This window comes from Cheilinus undulatus, linkage group 22 (genome assembly GCF_018320785.1).
Source record: "Cheilinus undulatus linkage group 22, ASM1832078v1, whole genome shotgun sequence".
Classification (NCBI taxonomy): Eukaryota; Metazoa; Chordata; class Actinopteri; order Labriformes; family Labridae; genus Cheilinus; species Cheilinus undulatus.
The window spans coordinates 4,936,086-4,956,709 of NC_054886.1; the positions used below are offsets into that span (position 1 = coordinate 4,936,086).

Below are 20,624 nucleotides of genomic sequence, written 5' to 3' on the forward strand. Positions count from 1 at the left end.
GTAGGATGATCTGTTGTTTTAAATGCTTCATTTCTGGCTCCATTTGTGTGAAAATGTTAAAACATGCTTTCAAACATGACAGTGGAGTGGCCTTCTGGGTTCTTCCTCTGGTTTGGTTTTTGAAGGGGAGTGGTCTGATGAGATCTTAGACAAATGGACTGAGCGCTCAGACCACAACTTCCCCTCTAGGCTATGAGGTACGCAGCAGTTTTCACCAGAGGAAAGAGAAAAAGCCACCCAGAAGTCGTCGTGTTTGCCGTTAGCCAGACGCCGAAGGAGCCCGTTTGTCCGTGTTGAGCCTGTGCTGCCATGGCCGTGTGGGGCAGGAGCCCGCTGCTGCTCGCCATTCCTCTGTGGATGAGCTTTGGGACAGCTGGTGAGTGTGGACTTCAGTTTGAGATTTAACGCTGATGTTCTTCTCTTTCATAGGAATGTTAAGGTGGGTAACTGTCTGAAAACCTCACATCTGTGGTCACTTTTTAACTTCTAATGAGAAAATCAGTCTAATAGAGATAGAATGTGTCCAAACACAGGCTGGGGAACAGGTAAACAGCATTAAAACAGCTTTTTCAATGGTTTTTTTCTCCTAGAAACAAAGGTAAAATGTAAATAATAAAACACTTAGTAGTTAAAATTATATATTTATGTGTTTTCCTTGAGTGCTGAGGTTTTCTGACATCTCCCCTCGTTCTTGTCAGTGTTACTCAGGCAGCAGAAATGCAGTCACACGTTCCAGTTCCTGTGAAAAGAGAAGCTGACCCTGTTGGTTCTTGTAACTTGCGGCAAGGGGCACAGAGTCTGGTGTGCAACGCTGCTTTTTTAAACAGCCGCTCTCATTCTCACACCCTGCCTGCCGCACACGCACTAAAGTTCTGTTTATTAACTTCCTCTTTATTAGGTTGATTTTTTTCTGTTTTTATGAGAAGGGTTTTTATGCAACGGATGTTAGATTTAATAGAATTGTTGTAGTTTATAACTTCAGAAATAATCTAAAGAAATATAAGCACAAGAGGAACTCAGTTTGTATGCATGCACTTTTACATTTTAGCTTGAAATGAGTGGAAAATAAGAATTTCACTAGATGAAGATGTCGTTTCAGGCAGCGTTAGTACAGAGAAGCAGAAATGTTTGACTTTACATGCAATTTATCACTATTTTAATAATGATAATGCTCATTTTTGAAGCAAAACATACCTATTCTTTTATTTCAGGCAGGGCGACTTTATTTATAGTGCATCAGTCATTGCTACAGAAGTACATCGTGCAAAAACAAAGCATCTAAAACATAAAGAGCATCAAAAACAAGATATTGAAATGCAAAATTTATCAGAAAAGCATTTAAAGTGGATGTTGAAATTTGTTTAAATATTCATGAAAATTTATGTCTTCCTTTTTTCTTTTTCATTTGTGAAATTATGAAAAATGTGAAAAAACGGCATGCAATTAACTGTTGTGATGTAGATGTAAAGCTAAATGTAGGTACTTTAAGATGCAATATGTCTGTTAGATTTTATACAATAATAAAGTGAATAAACAGAAACTAAAAGGATGGTACTGAAGATATGAGGTGGGGAAAAATTCCTTTTAACTAGCGTCAAAGTAACACTCTGTGTGACTACATGCGTTTATTGACTCACCTAAATTTAAGCAGGAAGTCCCACTTGAACTGACGATCTCCTACAAACCAACAACAGGTTAAAACAATGCAACTTTCAAACGTCACCAACAAAATAGGGCCGTCAAAAGATTAAAGATTCTAGCTGCAGTTGATCTCAGAATTTCTGCCGCTGTAATTGTTATTTTTACATTCTTCTTAATCGCATTTTAAAACCCAGCTATTCTACATTCAAGGTGGGTTTTTTTGTGCAATTTTGGTCGAGTGTCTCTGTCTAAGGGTTTGCTGGCTTCCTGTTTGGATACAGACCTGCTTTAAAAGGTAGATTAAAGATAAAGGCATGCTCTCAACCACAGTAAAAAATGAATTTGATATGGATCAAAAAGGAAGTAAGGGGAAGGTGATGAGGTGAATTTTAAGGCATTTTTTCAAAGTGAAATGAGACATTAAGAAGCAGTGTTGGACTTGATTCATATCACTGTGGTTGTAGGGAGATACTGACATGGCTTAGGCAGAGTGGAAAAGAAGGAGAAATCATGTAATTAATCACGATTAAAAATCACAAATGTGGATCTAAATTGCTTATGATGAATGTGATTCATTTTAACACCCCTGGGAAAAAAATACAACACTATTTTTCATACTTATTCTACACAAATGAAATCATGCCAGGCTGTACATCATGCTCATCAAGTCCAGAAACTTTAATACATGCCTCATACACCATAGACAGTCTGGGTCAGATTCAGGGGTTTTCATGCAAGTTAGTGCTGCACAGTTTGTGCGATTATACTGGACAATACTCGGATTTGCTATTGCAAACACAATACACCAATAATAGTGCTCTAGTTATTGTAATTGCAATAAATTCCTCTGATCTTCACAACCCTAAAAATGTATGGTTGTATATGCATTTACAGCTAGAAATCAACAGCATTTATGGTCATTTATTAAGATATCAGAGATTTTAAATATTGGACTTTTTAGGAACTTAGTTTGTCAGTTTGGGTTTTATTGATTGATGTCTTTATTTCAAATGGGAATAAAAACATGAGCAAAGCAGTAAGAGTTATAAAAACTAGACTCCAACACTGATATTGATCACCATTTTCAGCACAAAGTGAACAACCCAAGTTTGAAGTGGAGTCGTATGAAGTTTCCTCTTATTTAACTTTCCACTTGAATTTTCAGAGTAAGTTGAGAGGAAAAAACATTACATAATTCAGTGAAATGGACCTTAATTCTGGGAAACTGTGGCAATTATTCTCGTTTTTTCCGATGTTTCAAAGACTAAATCATGAAACTGTTACTGAGAAAATAAAAAGGTGTTTAAGAAGCAGCTTATACAAACATAGGGGTGGAGTTATGCAGTCAAACAGAAGAATTTATATTTCTGTGCATTTAGAAAACTAATTTATGAGCTCAGCTGCTCCACAGATGGATCATTTTCTTTATTATGAACCCGTCAGTGTGCTGTGTCTTTGTACCTACTTGGCACATGTAAATTTTTTCCAACTATTTTAAATTCAATATTTTCTTAGTCTTTGTATGGAAGCTCTAAAGGGCCATGAATTCACGTATATTATTTATCATCATGTCATCTCTAGTCTTTACTGTTGTCGGCCAAAGCATAAATAAATCTAAAAGTAAAACACTCGTATGAATGCACAACCAGAAGCGTTGGACTGGGTAGAAAATCCGACTCAGGCATTTTTTTGTGCAAACCAGCCGTTTACTTTGGGTCAAATCTGACATAACTACACCGTCTCTTTTAGCCAGAAACTATCAGAGCTGAGCAGTAAACACCAAAGACATTTGTACATATCCTTACTCAAGTTAAAGAGAATAAAACAAAATATAAAACCAGATAGGCACATCGGGGAAATCCACGGTATGCCAGATTACCAGTCCAACCCTGACTATCAGAACTTTAATAGATTAAAAATACACAAGTAAAAGCCATTATAAACACTGGAGAAACATGATGTAGTCTGAATGTCCAAACAGTCCAGCACTAACATTTTATAACAGTAATGATAATAATGATAATGTAAATATTGGTGATAACAGTGAGTATAAAAAAGGCAGAAAAATGATCATTATCATAATAATAATAATATTGATGATAATAATGAAAATGATAATAATATAATGATAATGATAATAATACTGATGATGATAACAATAATAATGATGATAATGATTTAAATAATATTGATGATAATAATGAAAATAAAAATGATATTGATGTAATTATTATTATGATAATGATAAAATAATGATGATAATAATAATTGAAAAAAAATCAAAATGATTACGATGATGATAATAATACTAAATATGATTAAATTAAGATTGATGATGATAATGAAAATAATAAAGATAATTTAATGATAGTAGTAATGTTGAAAAATATATAATTAATGAAAATAATGATGATAATAATAATAACTTTTCGATTATAGTAATGATGATGATGTAATAATAATAATAATAATAATAATAATAATAATAATGCTTATAATGATCATGATAATAATTGAAATTGTATTAATGATAAAAATGATATTTTTTATGATAATGGTGATGATGATACAAATGATATTGATGATAATAATATAATGATAATAGTAATATTGATTATATTGATAATGATAGTAATGCTAATGATAAGGAGTGAAATAATGCTGATGATAATAATTATACTAATAATAATATAATAACTTTTATTTATAAGTTTCTTTTCATTAAAAGTCAAAGACACTGTTCAAAAGCTGAAAAGTTTATTTTATTTTTGTTTTTGCCTCTTTGATAAAAATTAAAACTTCATATTTTTGAGTTTTGATTAAAGATTTATTTTTAGCTTGTCTTAGTCCAATTTTCCGTATGTAAAAAAGCTTTCTGACTAACCTTTGTGTCTTTTCTTTGTTTTAGTTTCAGTCATCTGAGAAGTGACTCTGGGGTGCATACTGCAGGAAATGTTAGACTGGGCTAAAAAGCCTCAAAAACTCAACAAACTGATTTTAACTGCAGAAAAAAAAAAGAGTTTGGAGGCTAAAAATAGTCTAGAGACTATTTTTGCATTGATCTTTGTTTGGTTGATGTGCGGGGATCTCCTCTGCTGCTTTAAAGCTGTGAAATGTGGCCTACTTTCGTGTCGCTGAACTACTTTTTCTGCAAGGGGACAAAAACGTGTTTTTTCAGAGTGATTGTGTTTGTATTGACGCTTTACATGCAAATAAATATGCAGAACACGAAGAGCTGCTCTCAGTAATGAACGCGGCGGTCGCCATCTGATCCAGCCTGTTTTCAAAATGCTCTGTTCAGCTCTGTCGACTCTCCATGTTGACTTGTGAGTTTGGTCACGCACTGACATATTAGTCAGTCTAATATCAGGCCTTAGGTTATTTTAGGTGGCCTACACTCAGTTTTCTGCTTCCTTTGCGGAAACCAGCAGAGATGCTGAAGCAGATATCACGCCACATCTCAGAGGAACAGGCACGGCTGAGTTCAAGACGAAATGCTGCTTTTTCCCCATCATTGCTGACTTCATAGGAAGCTGTCCATCCATACATCCACCAATAACCAGCTAGTGTATGACAGTCTCTAGTGTGAGGGATTAAAGTGGATATTTTCATATCTGTTTGATTTTGGCCTCAGTTTGAGGAGGAGGCTTTATTCTTAGATTCTCTATTTAACAGCCAGTCATTTGATCACGTATACGCTTCATTTCCTTGACTTTAAACATTAAAAAAGAAGGAAGTTTGGTGTAAGAACAGAAACCGACATCTGTGTTGTTAGGATTTCATCATAGAGGAGCTGTCATGGTTCTGGTTTCTGAATGTAAGAGAAAGTAGTGAGTATTGCACAAGTCCATAACATAAAGACAGTAAATATCTGAAATAAGCTATTTCAGCATGTACAGCGCTGTGAAAAAGTATTTACTCCTTCCAAAGTGCTTCTTATTTGAATTTTTGTCTCACTTGAATGCCTCAGATCATCGGAGAAAAATATAATACTACAAAAAGATAGAAATGCAGTTTTTAAATGATTTCATTCATTAAGGGAATAAAAAGCCGCCCTAACCAACCCGGCCCTACCTGGAAAAGTATGTGCCCCGTAAACCCAATACCAGGCAGAGTCCCACTCTTCTTGGCAGAATTGTTGAAGGGTTTTCCAGCATGAATCGCCTGTTTAAGGTCAGGCCACAGCATCTCAATCAGATTTAAGTCCAGACTTTGATTAGGCCACTCCAAAAGTTTGTTTTTTTTTTAAGCCGTTTAGACGTGGACTCGGATCGTGATTGATGATTCCAGGTTCTGAAGCAGCAAAGCAGCCTCAGACCATCACACTGCCACCACCACGTTTGATCTTTTGAAGAAATGCTGTTAGTTTTACTCCAGATGTAACAGGATGCAAACTCTCCAGAAAGTTCAACATTTCTTCTCATCAGTCCTACAACATTTTCTCAAAAGTCTTGGGGATCATCAGGCTGTTTTTAGTCACGTGTGAGACGAGCCTTTATCTTCTTTTTGGTCTTTTTCGACTCTCCCGTGATGCCATTTCTGCCCAGTCTCTCTCTTATTGCTGAAACGTGACTCTGACCTTAACTGAGGCCAGTTAGGCCTGCAGTTCTTTGGATGTCGTTCTGGGTTCTTTTATGACCTGCTGGATGAGTCACCCATACACTCTTGGAGTCATTTTGGTAGGCCGGCCACTCCTGGGAAGGTTTTGTTCCAAGTTTTCTCCATTTGTGGATAATGGCTCTCAGTGTGGTTCGCTGGAGCCCCAAAGCCTTAAAATGTCTTTGTAACCCTTTCAAGATAGATGTCAATGAATGTTTCATATCTGACAGGTTCTATTTAAGGAATTTCTGATTCTACAAATATGGCGGTAATCCATAGACTGTGGAAAGAACTGGACAAACCCTGTGTGACGTCAGCCATCTGCTTACAACAGGCAGACTCAGACAGCTCTTGAAGCCATCCGCAGTGGCGTCCATATTGAAATCGCTGTCTCAAACGAACTTTGGATCAACCTAATGGCCCGCCCACTAAGTGTGACTTCCTGTCAGCTAGCTAGCTAGCATCCTGGTTGACAGAAATGAAATCTCTGCCTGTCGAGCTATCTGTCAATCAAATGAGCCGCAGTGAGGGGTATCCTAAATATAATCTAAACCACTGTCATACAAAAAATCACCCTCGTTCAATGACACTAGCTAATGAGAAACGTTTGGTTTTTCGAACCAGGCTGTAAACCAGTTTATTTCTAGTGTCAAAACCAGCTTTTTAACAGGTGTTCAGACGGGACATCCGCTGTTCCTGCAGCCAGCCTCAAGCAGACACTGTATTGCAAGTCTTTGCACTTCCACATTGGCTTCATTTTTCAGGACCAGAGGTTGCGGCTTGCAGTGATCAGGTCTGAATGTGGCTAGTGAAATTAAACTCAGCATCCCAGAAAATGTCACAGATAAATCCTGATTTACCAAAGAGGGCTATGACTTTTTCCCATAGGGCCAGTTTGGTGTGGATGGCTTTTTTACTACAATAAATGAAATCATCATTTAAAAACTGCATATTGTATAAAAACAGAAAAAAAAAGACATAAAACTGCACTCCATAAGATGTATTTACCACCGTTTTGATTTCATGGATGAATTTCACAAAAGAAGGACGAAAAACTGTTAAAAGTGGCCTTCCTGATTCACACTGTGAGCTTCTTGCAAAGCCTTCTGACATTGCTTACAGCACTGAGGGCAAAAAATAAATAAATAAATAAATAAAAGCTAAAATTTGGAGATTCCTTTTTCATCAGCAGCAGAGAAATGAAACCTACCATGCACTCCTGCAGCGGTGTGTGCATTTATAAAGTTTGATGCTCCGCTCTGCATCAGGTTTGGGGACTTGCTGTCATCTTTACTGTCACTGAGGAGAAATGAGTCTTCCAGCCATGTTAAAATAAAATCTGTCATGACAGCTGTCATAAACATGCAGAAACCAATCATCAGCTAGATCCTGATAAAAGACTGATGAAGAGATTATAAGCAAATGTATGTCCGATATGTTTTTCTTAGTTCTCAGAATCTCCAACCTCAGATTCGGGGCTTGATTTCAGCCTATAAAGGATAAAAATGATTCTCATAAATATACAGCAGATCAGTCGGTGACCCTGTTTATACCATGCATTAATTGCCATTTACGTCTGATTTAGATACCAAGTGGTAAACTTTAATGCTTTTATGGATGCACCTTTTTTAAATTATTAATTGCTTATTTTGAATATCTTAAAAAACAGTAATCCAAATCTTAGTCAAGGGGGCTTCTGGACTTGATTGCAGTCCATTCAATTAACCATGACCAGGTTAAATAAGACAGAGGTTAGAGGGTAGAGGTGGCTCATTCATGGACAAAGCATCATGGCTCTTAAACTTGAACTGAGCTGATTTTAATCTAACAGTACCCCACAGGATTTATTTACTAGATAGTATATTACCATGTCCTTAAAATGCAAGTTTATAATTATAAAAAGGGAGAAAAGCTGTTAAAGATAACTGCTAGCATCTTAGCAACCACAGCTTCTGCATTTGGGCGTCTGCTCTACCAACTGAGCTGAACTGGTGCTCAGGCAAGAAAGTAAAGAGTTGAAATAGCCAGTGCCTGATATTATGAAGGTGATTCCCCCCAAGTCCATATTTCAATAAATTTGGCCTATTTTCTTAGTAATATCTGATGCTGATTGTATTTGTACATCTGACAATATGAAACCAAATTACTCAAATGAACACCATCATTCAAAGAGATTTTTTTCATTCTTGGACAACTGCATGCTTTATATGAGGTGAAGCTTTAGAGCTAATAACTGACCTGTGTTTATCATTAAAAGTTCATTAAAGTTCACAAAGTATATACACAGGCATATAGATGATACTATCCTAACTGTGTTATCTCTTGTTTCAGCCGCTGGTCTTGAGGATCCGAAGTACTGCTACATCCTCGATGGTATCTTGTTCTTGTACGGCATCATCTTGACAGCGCTCTACTGCAGGATCAAGGTTTGCATGCTACACTTTTTCTCTTTAGAGTGTGTGTGTCTCTGTCTTTTTAAATGGAGCCAAACCTCATTTTTAATGATTCTTCTTCTTTTTTTTTAAATCAAAAGTCTGTTTTCATTCAAAGAAACCAGGTAAATTATGAGTGCATGGGTAGAAATCCTGGTGTCGTCTGAAAAATAGACTTACCACTTTATTAGGTACACCTGGTGAACTGTGCATTAGTGCACATGTCTTATCAGCCAGTCACATGGCAGCAGCCAGTGCATTTATGCATGTAGAAAGGCCCTGAAAGACCCAGCAAAGGCCCTCTGGAGGTGTGATGTAATTATTCAAACCTACGGGCAGTATCAAACGCCCGGTTCTGATCAGCCACTGGAATTTGTTTAAAAAAAATTGGGGGTCAGAAGCCCTAACTAGCTTCCTCCTTTACCTCGCCTTCATGTTTTTCCCTCCCAGCCGTCATGCACGTCTTGAAATAGCATTAAATTAAAGTAAAATTGCAGGAAAACAAGAGGATCAAAACATTTTTTTTTGTTATTAAAGTTTTTATTTTCATTTTCCAACAAAAAGTTATACAAACGGACAGCATTTTCACTTTAGCTTTACAGAATATTCAAAACAACTGAATAAATAATAGAAATAAAAATATATCTATATAAAAGTTAAATTAAATTAATTTAAAAAAAGGCCTGTAATATTTATACATTTAGATAATCAAAGCAGACACATATTAATCAGTTACAGCAGGTTCATTTTCACTGCATACTAACCCGGTTTTGCATAAGAAAACACTCCTAGGACCTCTTAAAGTTCTTATTTTCATTACTAATTCTAGCTAACATTTGTTCATATGATATTATTTCTAACATGAGCTCCATCCACTTTTTAATATCTGGTATAGCTATCACCTTCAGTCCTGCTCAAAACGCCCAAAATTGTAATTATTTTCAGGATTTTAACCTTTTAAATGCCAGTTTGAATATATGATGCCACTGTTTTATATGAAAATCACACACAAAAAAATGGTTTTCTGTCACGGCAGAGATTAAAAAATGTGACATAATGGGAGTTAAGGGGACAGTTAAGCATAAATGGCTTATTAGGTAGTAAAGTTTTAAATCCCTCTACAAAAATATTATGGCATTTGCAGCAACACAGGCAAAGTGATCAGAAAATGAAAGTGAAACATTCCCCCCTTTGAACAAAAATGTCCAGAGTGATACTGGAAGGTTAAAGAATGAAAAAGAAAAAATATCCAGTGAGCAGCAGTCCTCTAGGCTTAAATGCTCAAACTGATGAAAAGACGACAACTCAAACAACCACGTGTTACAGCTGAGGTATGAAGAAGGGCCTCTAACATGTCAGACTTTGAAGCTCAGCTCCTGCCAGCTATGAACAGGAAACTGAGGCTTCACTTCATACATGCTGTGAAAAAAAAAGCTAATTCCACTGTGACATTCATATAGTAGGGGCAAATTTGACATAAACAAAAAGGAAAACCTACCAAAGCAACAACAACCATGGTACGATCTCCTCAGCCACCTTTTAATCCCCGTTCTGATGCTAGTTTGACCCGTAGCACGTCATCTGATCATGCCTACAGGCCTCAGTGCAGTCGTTTCTGCCATATAATTAACTGATTACTTATCTGCATTCATAACTGGTGTACCTAATAAAGTGATCGATGAGTGTAAAGCAGATTAGACAATCAGAAATGGCTGTAAAAGGATGAAAGACTACAAATATTCTTGCTACAATAATTGCTATCTTTTTGCACAGCATGTCGCCCTCTAAATGTTACCTTTTGTTCAGTTATCTTTACTTTTTATGTGGATAATGTGGAATTTTGTCGCCGTTGTAGGATAATTAACATTTACTTCTAAGGCTGAGCAAAATTTTCCACAATATTTCCTTAAAAGCCACATAAATGATGTGTAAAACCAGGGTAAGCTCATGAAACTGTCTTCTACAGGTCCTCAATGCAAGGAGCACCAAAGCAGGGAAAGCCAAGGGCAAAAAGGTAAGAATACTCGCATGCATGCTTCTGTGCACAGGGCTGAAAAAGACACAAAAATATGACGTGTGGTTAAAAACCTACTAGAGCTTTTTAGAGACACGCTTACCACAGAACATACCAGAGAATAAATAATCTCATCAGCACGGTTAAATGAGAACAATAGACACAGATGCAGAAGTGAGCTGATAGAGGAGTTCTTCATTTTCACACAAAATGACAGTTCTAGTGCTAAAAAGGCTGATCATTGTGGATCTAATCAGGAAGTTTTCTCACCTGTGACTCTCATGTTTGAATAACAGAAGGAAAAGAAACATTCAGAGTAAATAGTCGACCTGGAATTGTCTGTTTGATCAGTGAAACTAATGAAAGAAAAAGTTGTCTGGAGTAATTTGGACATTTTTTTGCCTCTGAAATGTCGTTTTTGTTTTGTACGTATAAGTCTGCTGAACTTCAGGCAACCACGGAGACAGATTAATCCCTGGCTCTTTAGTCATACAGAGCAGAGTCAGACTGTCAATAATCACTCTCCTCATTTTATTCATTTATTTTATTTTTGTAAGACTTCTGTGCTTTTTGCTTTTACAAACCCAAATTCCAAAAAAGTTTGGATGATGTGTAAAAAAAATTCATGAAAGAAATACAGTGATTTTGGAAGTCTTTTTAATCTAAATTGAACTGAATGCAGCAAAGGACAACATACTGTTTTTAATGTTTAAATGCCTGCTGCCTGTTCCAATAAAGTTGGGACTGGACTTTTGCTCTCACTCTCACTCTGGGACCTTGTTTCAAAAAGTAGCGTTTATGGCCTCCTAAAATGCCATTTCCGTGTGGATGACAAAATAAAGCTGTTGCGGATATTCCTGAATTCGTCTCCGTGTGGCAGGGCCTGATTTTCTGCTACAACAACATAGAGGACTGTAGCCTCTGGTTTTAGGACACAGCCTTTCCACTTGGCCACTGGTGCCTCAGTCTCCTAAATCTAAGAAAGATCTGGAAACTCTTAGAAGACATTTGTAAATTTATATTTTTTTATATTTTATTTCACTCCCTGCTCTGGTAAGAACAAAGACATTTCTGTCGCTTACTCATATTCTAATCTTGTTGTAACAACGCGTGTTTACTGGTGACAACTTATCACTGAGAGAGTTTGAGAAATGAAGATAAAGTCATCATCACAGATAAGCAGCATTTATATCCTGAGAAAACTGCAGATTAACAGAAATATATAACGGTGAAATGGAGTCAAGTCAAACGTAGCGTGCATGTCTTCTTTGGGCTTCTGTAGAAAGCTGCAAACTCTGGTAGTGGTGTGCTTTTATCGCTCGTAACGGTGATGAAAACTTCTACAGCTCTTTTTAAATTAGTAACTTACTTATTCTTTCATGCATGACCATATTATGAGTACTGGAAACCAACACACCAAGCATGCAAATGTGGAGGCTTTCACTTCTTTACAAGAGAGTTCACCTGGTGTTACACTGCACTGCCTTATTTAGACTTTTATTTCCTTTAAGCAGCCACAAGCTGCACACGGCCGAGCCGCTGAGAAACACATCTAAATCCCCTCTCTGGCTTGAATCACTTCTTCTACGTCTTCATTTAAACACTGAGTTTGTATTTGTCCTCGCAGTTCTAATGCGTCTGATTTATTTCCTCCCTTTCACAGACTCCTGAAGAGAGCATCTATACGGTGAGTAATGAAGAAGCTGGTAGCTTTAATAATCTTGAATTATTTTATAGGCTTCCAGTCTTTAAAGGGTAGAACTCTGCTGTTGTAGAGTTATTTTTTTCTGCCAAAATCCTTACCATTCCCAAGATAAGGAATGTGCCAGAATCCCCAAAATCGCCAGTATATCTGGAAAAACTGTGCAAAGAAATATGAACCCAGTTAGGTATAGGCTACCTCAAAATCAGAGCTGTCAGCATTCATTGTGATGAAGGTCATGCTCAAGGACTAACCGGCTCGTTCTTGTCATTGCATTTGTTGTTTGGGTGGGTAAGTGCCCGGGGTAACCAGAGGCTGAGTAGGGCGGGTCACACGTCATAGTTCTCCGGATTTTGGACTTTCACATCCTCTGACCAGTGTCTTCTGACTGTCCAGGGGTCAAAGTTGAAGCTCAGGGGTGACCCAGCCTTTGCTCTTCCTCTTCATGTTTGCCTTGTCCCCCTCGCTGCCTGTCTTTAAATCAGATTTAAAAACGCACTTTTACTCCCTGGCTTTTGGCTCTGCATGAGATTTGGCTTTTTTGTCCTTTCTGTTTTTATTGTTCCATTTATATCATCTGGTTTTACTTTAGTCCAGTGTTCTTTATGTTTTGTTGTTTTTAATTGTTTTTAATTCCTACTATACAGCATTTTGCTCAGCATTTTTCTGTTTTTAAATGTGCTTTATAAATAAAGATTGGATTGGAAATACAAAAAACCCTTTTTAAGGTAGACTAAATATTAGGGCTGGGAAATTAATTGAAAATTAATTAAATTGCAATACGTCCTGCTGCAGTTATTTAAATCACAGACAGTGCAATAAAAAAATATATTAAAAAATATATTAATTAATTAGAAAAAATATATATTTTTTGCTATATTTTTTTTGCTCTACACATTATGCAAACATTTGAGTGTCTTTAATACTTTTCCTTTTAATGTATATGATTTTCTTAATCAAAACAGGGATAACACGAAAAACTATCATCCCCTCCAGTGTAGCAACTGATATCAAATGAGCTCTATGAGCCAAAATTTATTCATTTATCTTAAACTGTGCCGGTTATAATATAGAATCATTTATTGCTTGTGTTTGCTGAACAATACAAACGATGAGGAACCCAAAAATAATTGTATATTAATTTGCAATTGCAATATTGGCAAGAAAATTGCAATTAGATCATTTTTCGCAAATTGTTCAGCCTTACTAGATATGCAGCAAAGGAAACGCATTCTTTGCTTGATGTAAAAAAAAAAAGGGGCATAAAGGAGGAGTACACCTGCCTCTATAGGAACAATACCACTGCTCAGATGTCTTTTAGTTTATATCTGTTATAGGAAGGACAAAAACGAAAACTTCGAGTGCACTGTGATTAAACTGACAGACTTTATGCTGATGACACTGGTGTCTACTTGTCCTCATTTTTTCTTTAAATCTGCTAAACGTTTTTCTGCTTTGTGGATTCTGAAACCTGCTTGTTTATGTTTGCATCTTAAAAAGGCTGCAGCCCAATCATTTCTGCTAGCAGCTTTATTTATTAAAGGTAGTTTAAGATCCACAGACATCATCACGTTGAGATACAATGAAAACAAAATATGCCATCAACTGTGTCAAATATTTTTATGTCAGGGCAGAAGAGATATGGATTCTTTGTTTTCATTTTTTGTGGGTTTTATTGACTGTTTTAGTAACTTTATATTTCTGTCGTTGTGTTGTGATGTCTTGTGTGCAGCACTTGTTTCTGAAATGTGCTACATATACAGATAAAACTCATATAAACTGAGTTTTATTGATTATTCTTCTCTATTTTCTTCTTGTAGGATCTGAATCCTCGTGTCCAGGACACATACGAAACTATCGGCAACAAGAAGTGAAGGGAAGCGTTAAAGTCCAAGACTTGCTTTCTTTTTGTTGTATTAAAATATTACACACCTTCAACAGTATGTAACTTATCAGAAATTTATCAGTATAGGGGAGAGAGGGGTAAGATGAGCCAGTGGGGATGATGACTTACCAGCTGTATTTATGCAGCTGTGTGAGGTGTTGTCATGTGACCATGAATTCAGGAAGCAAATCTGTTTTTTTTTCCTTTCAAAGTAAATTTTCTACATGTCAGGACTTTTACATCAAAGCAAATTCATCCAGGTCTAAAAAATATTCTACATGTTGGTGATTTACTTAAAGTAAAACTCTGTTTGCTTGGATAAGAAATTGTTTTCTGGAGTGGTAGCTGTGGGGAAAAGTTAGGGCAAAGGCTGTGGCTAAGAGCCGAGACCATACAGCCCAAACAAACTGTCACTGTCTGATGATTTCTGCCATTATCTCCTGTGAACGAGGCCACACTGACGGCAGTGTTTCCCTGAGAGAACTGCTGCTATTTACACCACAGCTTCCTTGTTTCAGCTCTACCTAAGAGCACAGGCAAAAACCTGGCCCTGCAGTGGCTGATGGGAAATTTGACTGCTGATGTGCTGCTGTTGTTTTGTGCTAGGGGCGGCAATCAAGGCGTGTCATATGACCCACCGTGACGGTGTGGCATCTGTGTGTTTTGGGCTTTGAAATATTGAACATATTTGAAATAATTTCCCATAAGAATATCACTATTTCAGTATGCTTAACAAATTAATCATTTTACAGCTCTAGTTTGACCCTTTAAAGCCTGATAACTCAAATTAGACAGAGGTCTAATTAGAAAGAAGTCTCACAAAGGTGTGTGTCAAATATGCTACAATAGACTTTAATGTGTGAAACAAAAAACTCAGTCCATTTCACCCCACATTGGCTCAACTTCCCCCCTGACTTAGGCCACTTTACCCCTTACCTGGGGTAAACTGAGCACCTTTTTGGTGGTCACATTTTCAGAAAGTGTTGCCACAGATCCATACCAATATTCCCATTTGATAGCAGAGATCTAAAAATAAAGTTTTCATTCTCCTGCTGTCTCATTTTTCCTGATCTTGAAGGCAGCATAAGCAAATGTCGCCTCATCTTACCCCACTCTCCCCTTTAACAGCATGATAAACAGTATAACCAGCTTTAATGTTCAGTGAATGTGATTTTTGTTTTTATGCTTTTCTTGCTTTTGTAAAATATGTTGACAAGTTAAGAAAGACGAAAGAGAAACCTGACGGATGGGACAGAAACGTCAAAGCACATTTTTGATTTTCTTTCAGACCTCTTATAACTGCAATACTCCAGAGAAATGTTTCATTTTAATACTTAAAATACATAAACAGATGTTATATTCTATTTGTATACATTAAAACCTCTCTTCTTTTAATGTGTCTTAGATTTTTCCTTTTTTGAGTCAGTTTAAATGAGGCTAGTGAAAAAAGAACGACACTTTCATGCAGAATTTCAAAAGTGTGAAGCCAGTCTCCTCATCTACACCTGAGGGATCATGGGTAGTGAGTCCCACAACCACAGGATGGCAGTGAAGGTGTCTTTGGTGCAGGTATCCCTGTAAACACACAAGCACTCTCTTGTTTGTGACTCCCTCCAGGAAGAGCCTTAATTCTAACATCCACAGACAGCTGTCTGTAGATCTAACCCGCTCCTATAGGAGCATATAAGAGCTGTCACAGTAAACAGCTGAGGGTGAACCAGGTCGATCCTGCCCCCATGATACTGTGATTATAGGGGGAGGGGTTAACCTCCAGTCCTCCAAGATAAACAACACACAGAATAATCATAATAATTATCTGAAAGTGGCTTGGCTTCTAATAGATAGTTCACAGCTCATAATCAGATCCGTCTGATAAAGGACAGTACGTCTAATATGATGTAACCACTACAGAGGTGATTCACAGCACGCCAACACCTCCTTAATGAGATTCACAACCCAAATTTACTCAACTTTTCACTACAATTCATCTAATGAAGAATGTTGTAGTAATATAAGACTGTTTTTTCTATTTTTTTATTAATTTGTCTTAAACCAGCACACTCTAATTTACATAGAGTTAATACTAACATTTTTACAGTGTCTATATGGATTCACACCACAGAGTGCTGATTCAGCTCTTTTCAGAGTTAAAAATGGACTCTTCCTAACATTAACCAAAGTTACTGTAGCTTAACATTTCTCTGTAGTGTTAGAAATTTACTCTCTCAGTGTAACATTTTCAGAAAGATGAAAGATTCCCTTTAACTTTGGGTGTAAATTTGTATTTTCCCTAATGACTAAAATTGTTATTTTATATTGGACACCTGTGGCAAAGTCAAATGTTTTCTGGTGAGGGTGGAGCAGAGAGACAAATACAGAGTTGAAATTTATATTTTAAATAATAATCAGCTCATCATACATTTCTACAGATCTCTTTAAGCCACATGTAGGAAGTCACTAACTCACTAACTCCAGAAACACAAGCAAATCTTCATTTTTTATTTATATGGCATCTTTTAAACAGTTGCTTACAAAGTGCTTTAACAATCAGCAGAAGCATGAACTCAAGGAATAAATAAAAACAATCAGAGCAGAAGAGGAGCTCTGAAAATTCACAGAATGTGAATCACAGAGGAGAAAGTGACATGTAGATTTTGAATGGCAGTTAAAGTAATAATTATAAAATATAGAATATAATCAAGTCAGTGAAAGCTAATATAGTTCCTATGATAATATTACAAATAATAGCATAGGATATGGGATAAGAAGAGAATTGTATAGATATATTCAAACAACCAAACAAATACATGAAGATAATGATGTCACATCAGAGGATTCAAGACAGATAAGTAAGAGAAAAGAGGACAAGTCAGTGAAGTTTAAAGTAAATAAACCTGAGAAAATAGTGAGAGCAACTGAGTCAATAAATAGTAAAAAGAGGCGTAACATTAAAGCAAGTCTGTAAAGGCGAGTTTAAAGGAATGATTTAAAAGATGATACTGAATCTGCCAGCCTTTTCTCCTAGGGGAGGTCGTTCCAAAGTCGAGGGGCTCTGACAGCAAAAACCCTGTCTCCTTTAGATTGTTGTCTCAACTTTGGAACAACCAGGAAGCCTCCGGATCTAAATAGTGAAAACTGTACAACAGGTGATATCTAAACACATTGAAAACACATCTAAACACACAACGTGTTTTTTGTCTCGACTTTTGAACAACCAGGAAGCCTGCGGATCTAAATAGTGAAAACTGTACAACAGGTGTTATCTAAACACATCTAAACACAATGTGAGATGGGAAAACTCTGCCCGCCTCAGATTCAGTAGTATGTATCTGCAGGCTTGCAGGCAGTAGTTTCAGGACCACAGATTTAAAGACCGGGGCTCTAGGACCTGTGTTTTTTGCTCCACCCAGCAAAGTGGAGAGCATTGTGATCAATCAAGTTGCAGCAGTTTATGGGCCGCAGATTTAGGACCATAGATCTAGAAACTGTGTTTTTTGCTGAGTTGGCACAAATTTGATAGGCAGAAATCTCAAGTTCACTGGAAGAACTCTTTTTTTATGTTATTAGTGTTTTCCATTAATCTTATGTTATTATGATAGCTTGCTAAGAATAGGCTAAAAAATCTTTTTAGGTACAGACTCTTGAATTCCTTCATTATTTATTTTTACTTGTTTTACTTTAACAAGTTTTTGTTCTACTAACTTACTTTTTTTTCTAATTGAAGCCCCTCTTCCTGACAGGTGTAAGCATAAGTGCATATCTCTAGCTAGAAATCTTTATTTAAAAGAATCCTCATAAACAACATGCTTGTTCACAAGCAGGGTCCTAGGATCTGTCCTGAATCGGCTGCCTTTATGACACGAGTTAGTGACTCCAGTTTGAAGGCTGCATGTCAGCTTAGGGTTTCTGTACATCAGGGGATAATTTTTCTCCAGGTGGCCTACTTTTGGGCCCAGACCCACCTTTTGAGAACCTCTGCACTGAAGAAGAAAAGCCTGTTTGATTTAAGAGGAGGTTGTGGATCATTTGGAATGAACTAATTTGCCTGTTGAACTTTATTTCCACATTTAAAAGTGCTGAAAAAACATTCAGATCCCAGTGGAGCTCGTATTTAGCTTGTAATTGTGATTATCCCTTCCCAAAATAAAAGGATTAATTTGTTTTTGTCAATGGGAGGAGGCCTACGATCATTTTGGCATTAGTCTGGTATGGCTTCCCTTTCTAACACTGACTTTAAAGTGTCTCCTAGTGCGTGCTTTTCACCTGCCTCTCCTCTCAGCAGAGCAAGTAAAGACGCGAAAATAACTGTCATGTTGCCTCCGCCAAACCGGAAAGGTGACTTCTGCCACAAACGTGTGCGTCAGCGCGTGCGCGTTCGTGGGTAGGTGTGTGTGTGTGTGTGTGTGTGTGTATTGCGAGACAGAAGGTGAGAAAGAGACAGAGGGGTGTAGCACAAACAGGTGTATTCACAGCAGGTAGAGCTGCTTCAGTTTAGGAGAGAGAGAGCAAACATGATGGCGCGAGCTTAACGAACCCACAGGTTACCAACCCGGGGGGATTTACGCTTTTTACGGACTACATTTACAGCTATAACTTTAAAAAAAGGGACTTTTTTAGAAGAACGGTTCAGGATTACCCGGCAGCAGGAGGCATGAGTCCGCCTCATTGCTTCATGTATGCCTGTCATTAAGGAAACTACCACCTGGACTAATGAGCGTTTTTCTAACGCTGAAATTGTCCCAAGTCGCGCCCAGTCCAAAATAACCGAGGAAGAGGATGCCATCTCCGCGGAAAACGCTCTTTTTCTATCTCTGTTTCCTCCTGATATGTGGTAAGAAGACTTGAAACTTTGTTTTTTTTAAGCATTAATGCTGAATATGTTTTTGTGTCTTTCTACCGAAAGCGTTGAGGGTCATACTGTACCTGCAGTCCTCATCAGTCAGCCTGTTTACAAGCAGGTGGAAAAAGTTGAATTATTGTGTTTAAAATTGGATATTTGAAAAATATAATCACGTTAGTTGTACTGAAATCATACAAAGTAAAATTTCTTACTGTCATCGTATAGGGCACTTTTAAACAAAAAGCTGAAATTGGAATAGTTTTACATTTTCAGAAATATTTTACATATATTATATATTCAGTACAGGAAAACATGCAACACTTTCAAAATAAAACTGTATTAATCATCAGTCAGGGTTAGTTTCAGGGTAAGGATGCCAAAAATTAAAAACATGACCTGCAAAGCCAAACTAGAAAAGATTTTGACTAAACAGTCTGCTAACACAGAAAAAGCTTGAAAGAGGCTGGCTTACATAGCCGAAGCTAATAATGCTAAAGCTAACCTAGCTATGTAGATATGCTAACTATGTAGCTTTGTCAGCTTTTGCGATGTTTCTTTAAGCTAACATCGTTAAAGCTAACATTGCTTTGTTGGCTCATAATAACATTAAAAAAAGGAGCTGCTGCAGCTACTTTAGCTTTTGGCTACTTAGCTAAGCTACTTTAGTTTTTGCTAGGCTTACAGAGCAATACTTAGCGTCACAACTTTTAAAAACAGGAAGTACATTTTAACAGCAAATTGCGTCACCTCCATCCTGACGGTGGTGCGTCTCGCAGTGGCGGTTGGCAAGAGGGGCGTCTGAGAGCTACCGTCCACAGCCTGACCCCTCACAAAAAGCGCTGTAGTTTGGGTGCACACGTGGTCGAGTGCATTAAGGCGTGCACCATGCAAGCGGGCAGCCCGGGTTCGAATCCGGCCTGTGGCCCTTTGCCACATGCCTCTCCCCACTCTCATTCCCTGTTGCCAAGTCTACCCACTGTACCACTCTATCTAATAAAGGCATGAGAAAAATAATCTTCAAAAAACAAACAAAAAAAAAACGCTGTAGTTTGCATGCCAGCCCAGTAGCTGGCAGTGTAACTTTGTAAAGACATAAAACAAGCATGCACGCGTACACTCCCACTGACAGAGCAGTTAGGTGCACACATACAAAATGACTAACACATAAATAATTGTTTAAATGGATGATGAGATAGGATTAATCAAGTGAACTTAAACTACAAAGTGAGTAAATTTAAAGAAGGTTAAGTGTCAACTGGGAGAGAGAGAGAGGTGCATAAATAGAGCTCAGAAGTCTGTGCTGTAGTCCACTAAGGCTAGAGTATCCTTGCTGTTTTACTTTGTTTTAATTGTCCAGCTTCGTCAAGAACTTTCTTGCAGTTATACTTGCCTTTACTTGATGCATGTTGCAGAAGTACACCACTAGAGGGCACAGCAGAGAGCTCAGGTTGCATACGACTATCTCATGTGTGGGATGTTAACTATAAACATGGAAACACTTGAGGAAGTTA

At 37.3% G+C, this 20,624-nt stretch overlaps 2 protein-coding genes across 2 annotated transcripts in view; both read left to right on the forward strand.

Moving 5' to 3' along the window:
- The first annotated feature begins 179 nt into the window (after positions 1 to 179).
- Positions 180 to 15,668, forward strand: fcer1g (Fc fragment of IgE, high affinity I, receptor for; gamma polypeptide). The gene is made up of 5 exons (XM_041778934.1): positions 180 to 376; positions 8,572 to 8,666; positions 10,639 to 10,686; positions 12,350 to 12,373; positions 14,209 to 15,668. The coding sequence occupies exons 1-5, from the start codon at positions 310 to 312 to the stop codon at positions 14,260 to 14,262; spliced, it is 288 nt and encodes a 95-aa protein (XP_041634868.1). The 5' UTR covers positions 180 to 309; the 3' UTR covers positions 14,263 to 15,668.
- A 140-nt stretch (positions 15,669 to 15,808) lies between these two features.
- nectin4a (nectin cell adhesion molecule 4a) overlaps positions 15,809 to 20,624 on the forward strand; it is a 37,556-nt gene continuing 32,740 nt past the window's right edge. The window contains exon 1 of the mRNA XM_041778933.1: positions 15,809 to 19,104. Within this exon, the coding sequence (XP_041634867.1) occupies positions 19,050 to 19,104 (55 nt within the window). The 5' untranslated portion in view covers positions 15,809 to 19,049. The remainder of the gene's footprint in view (positions 19,105 to 20,624) is intronic.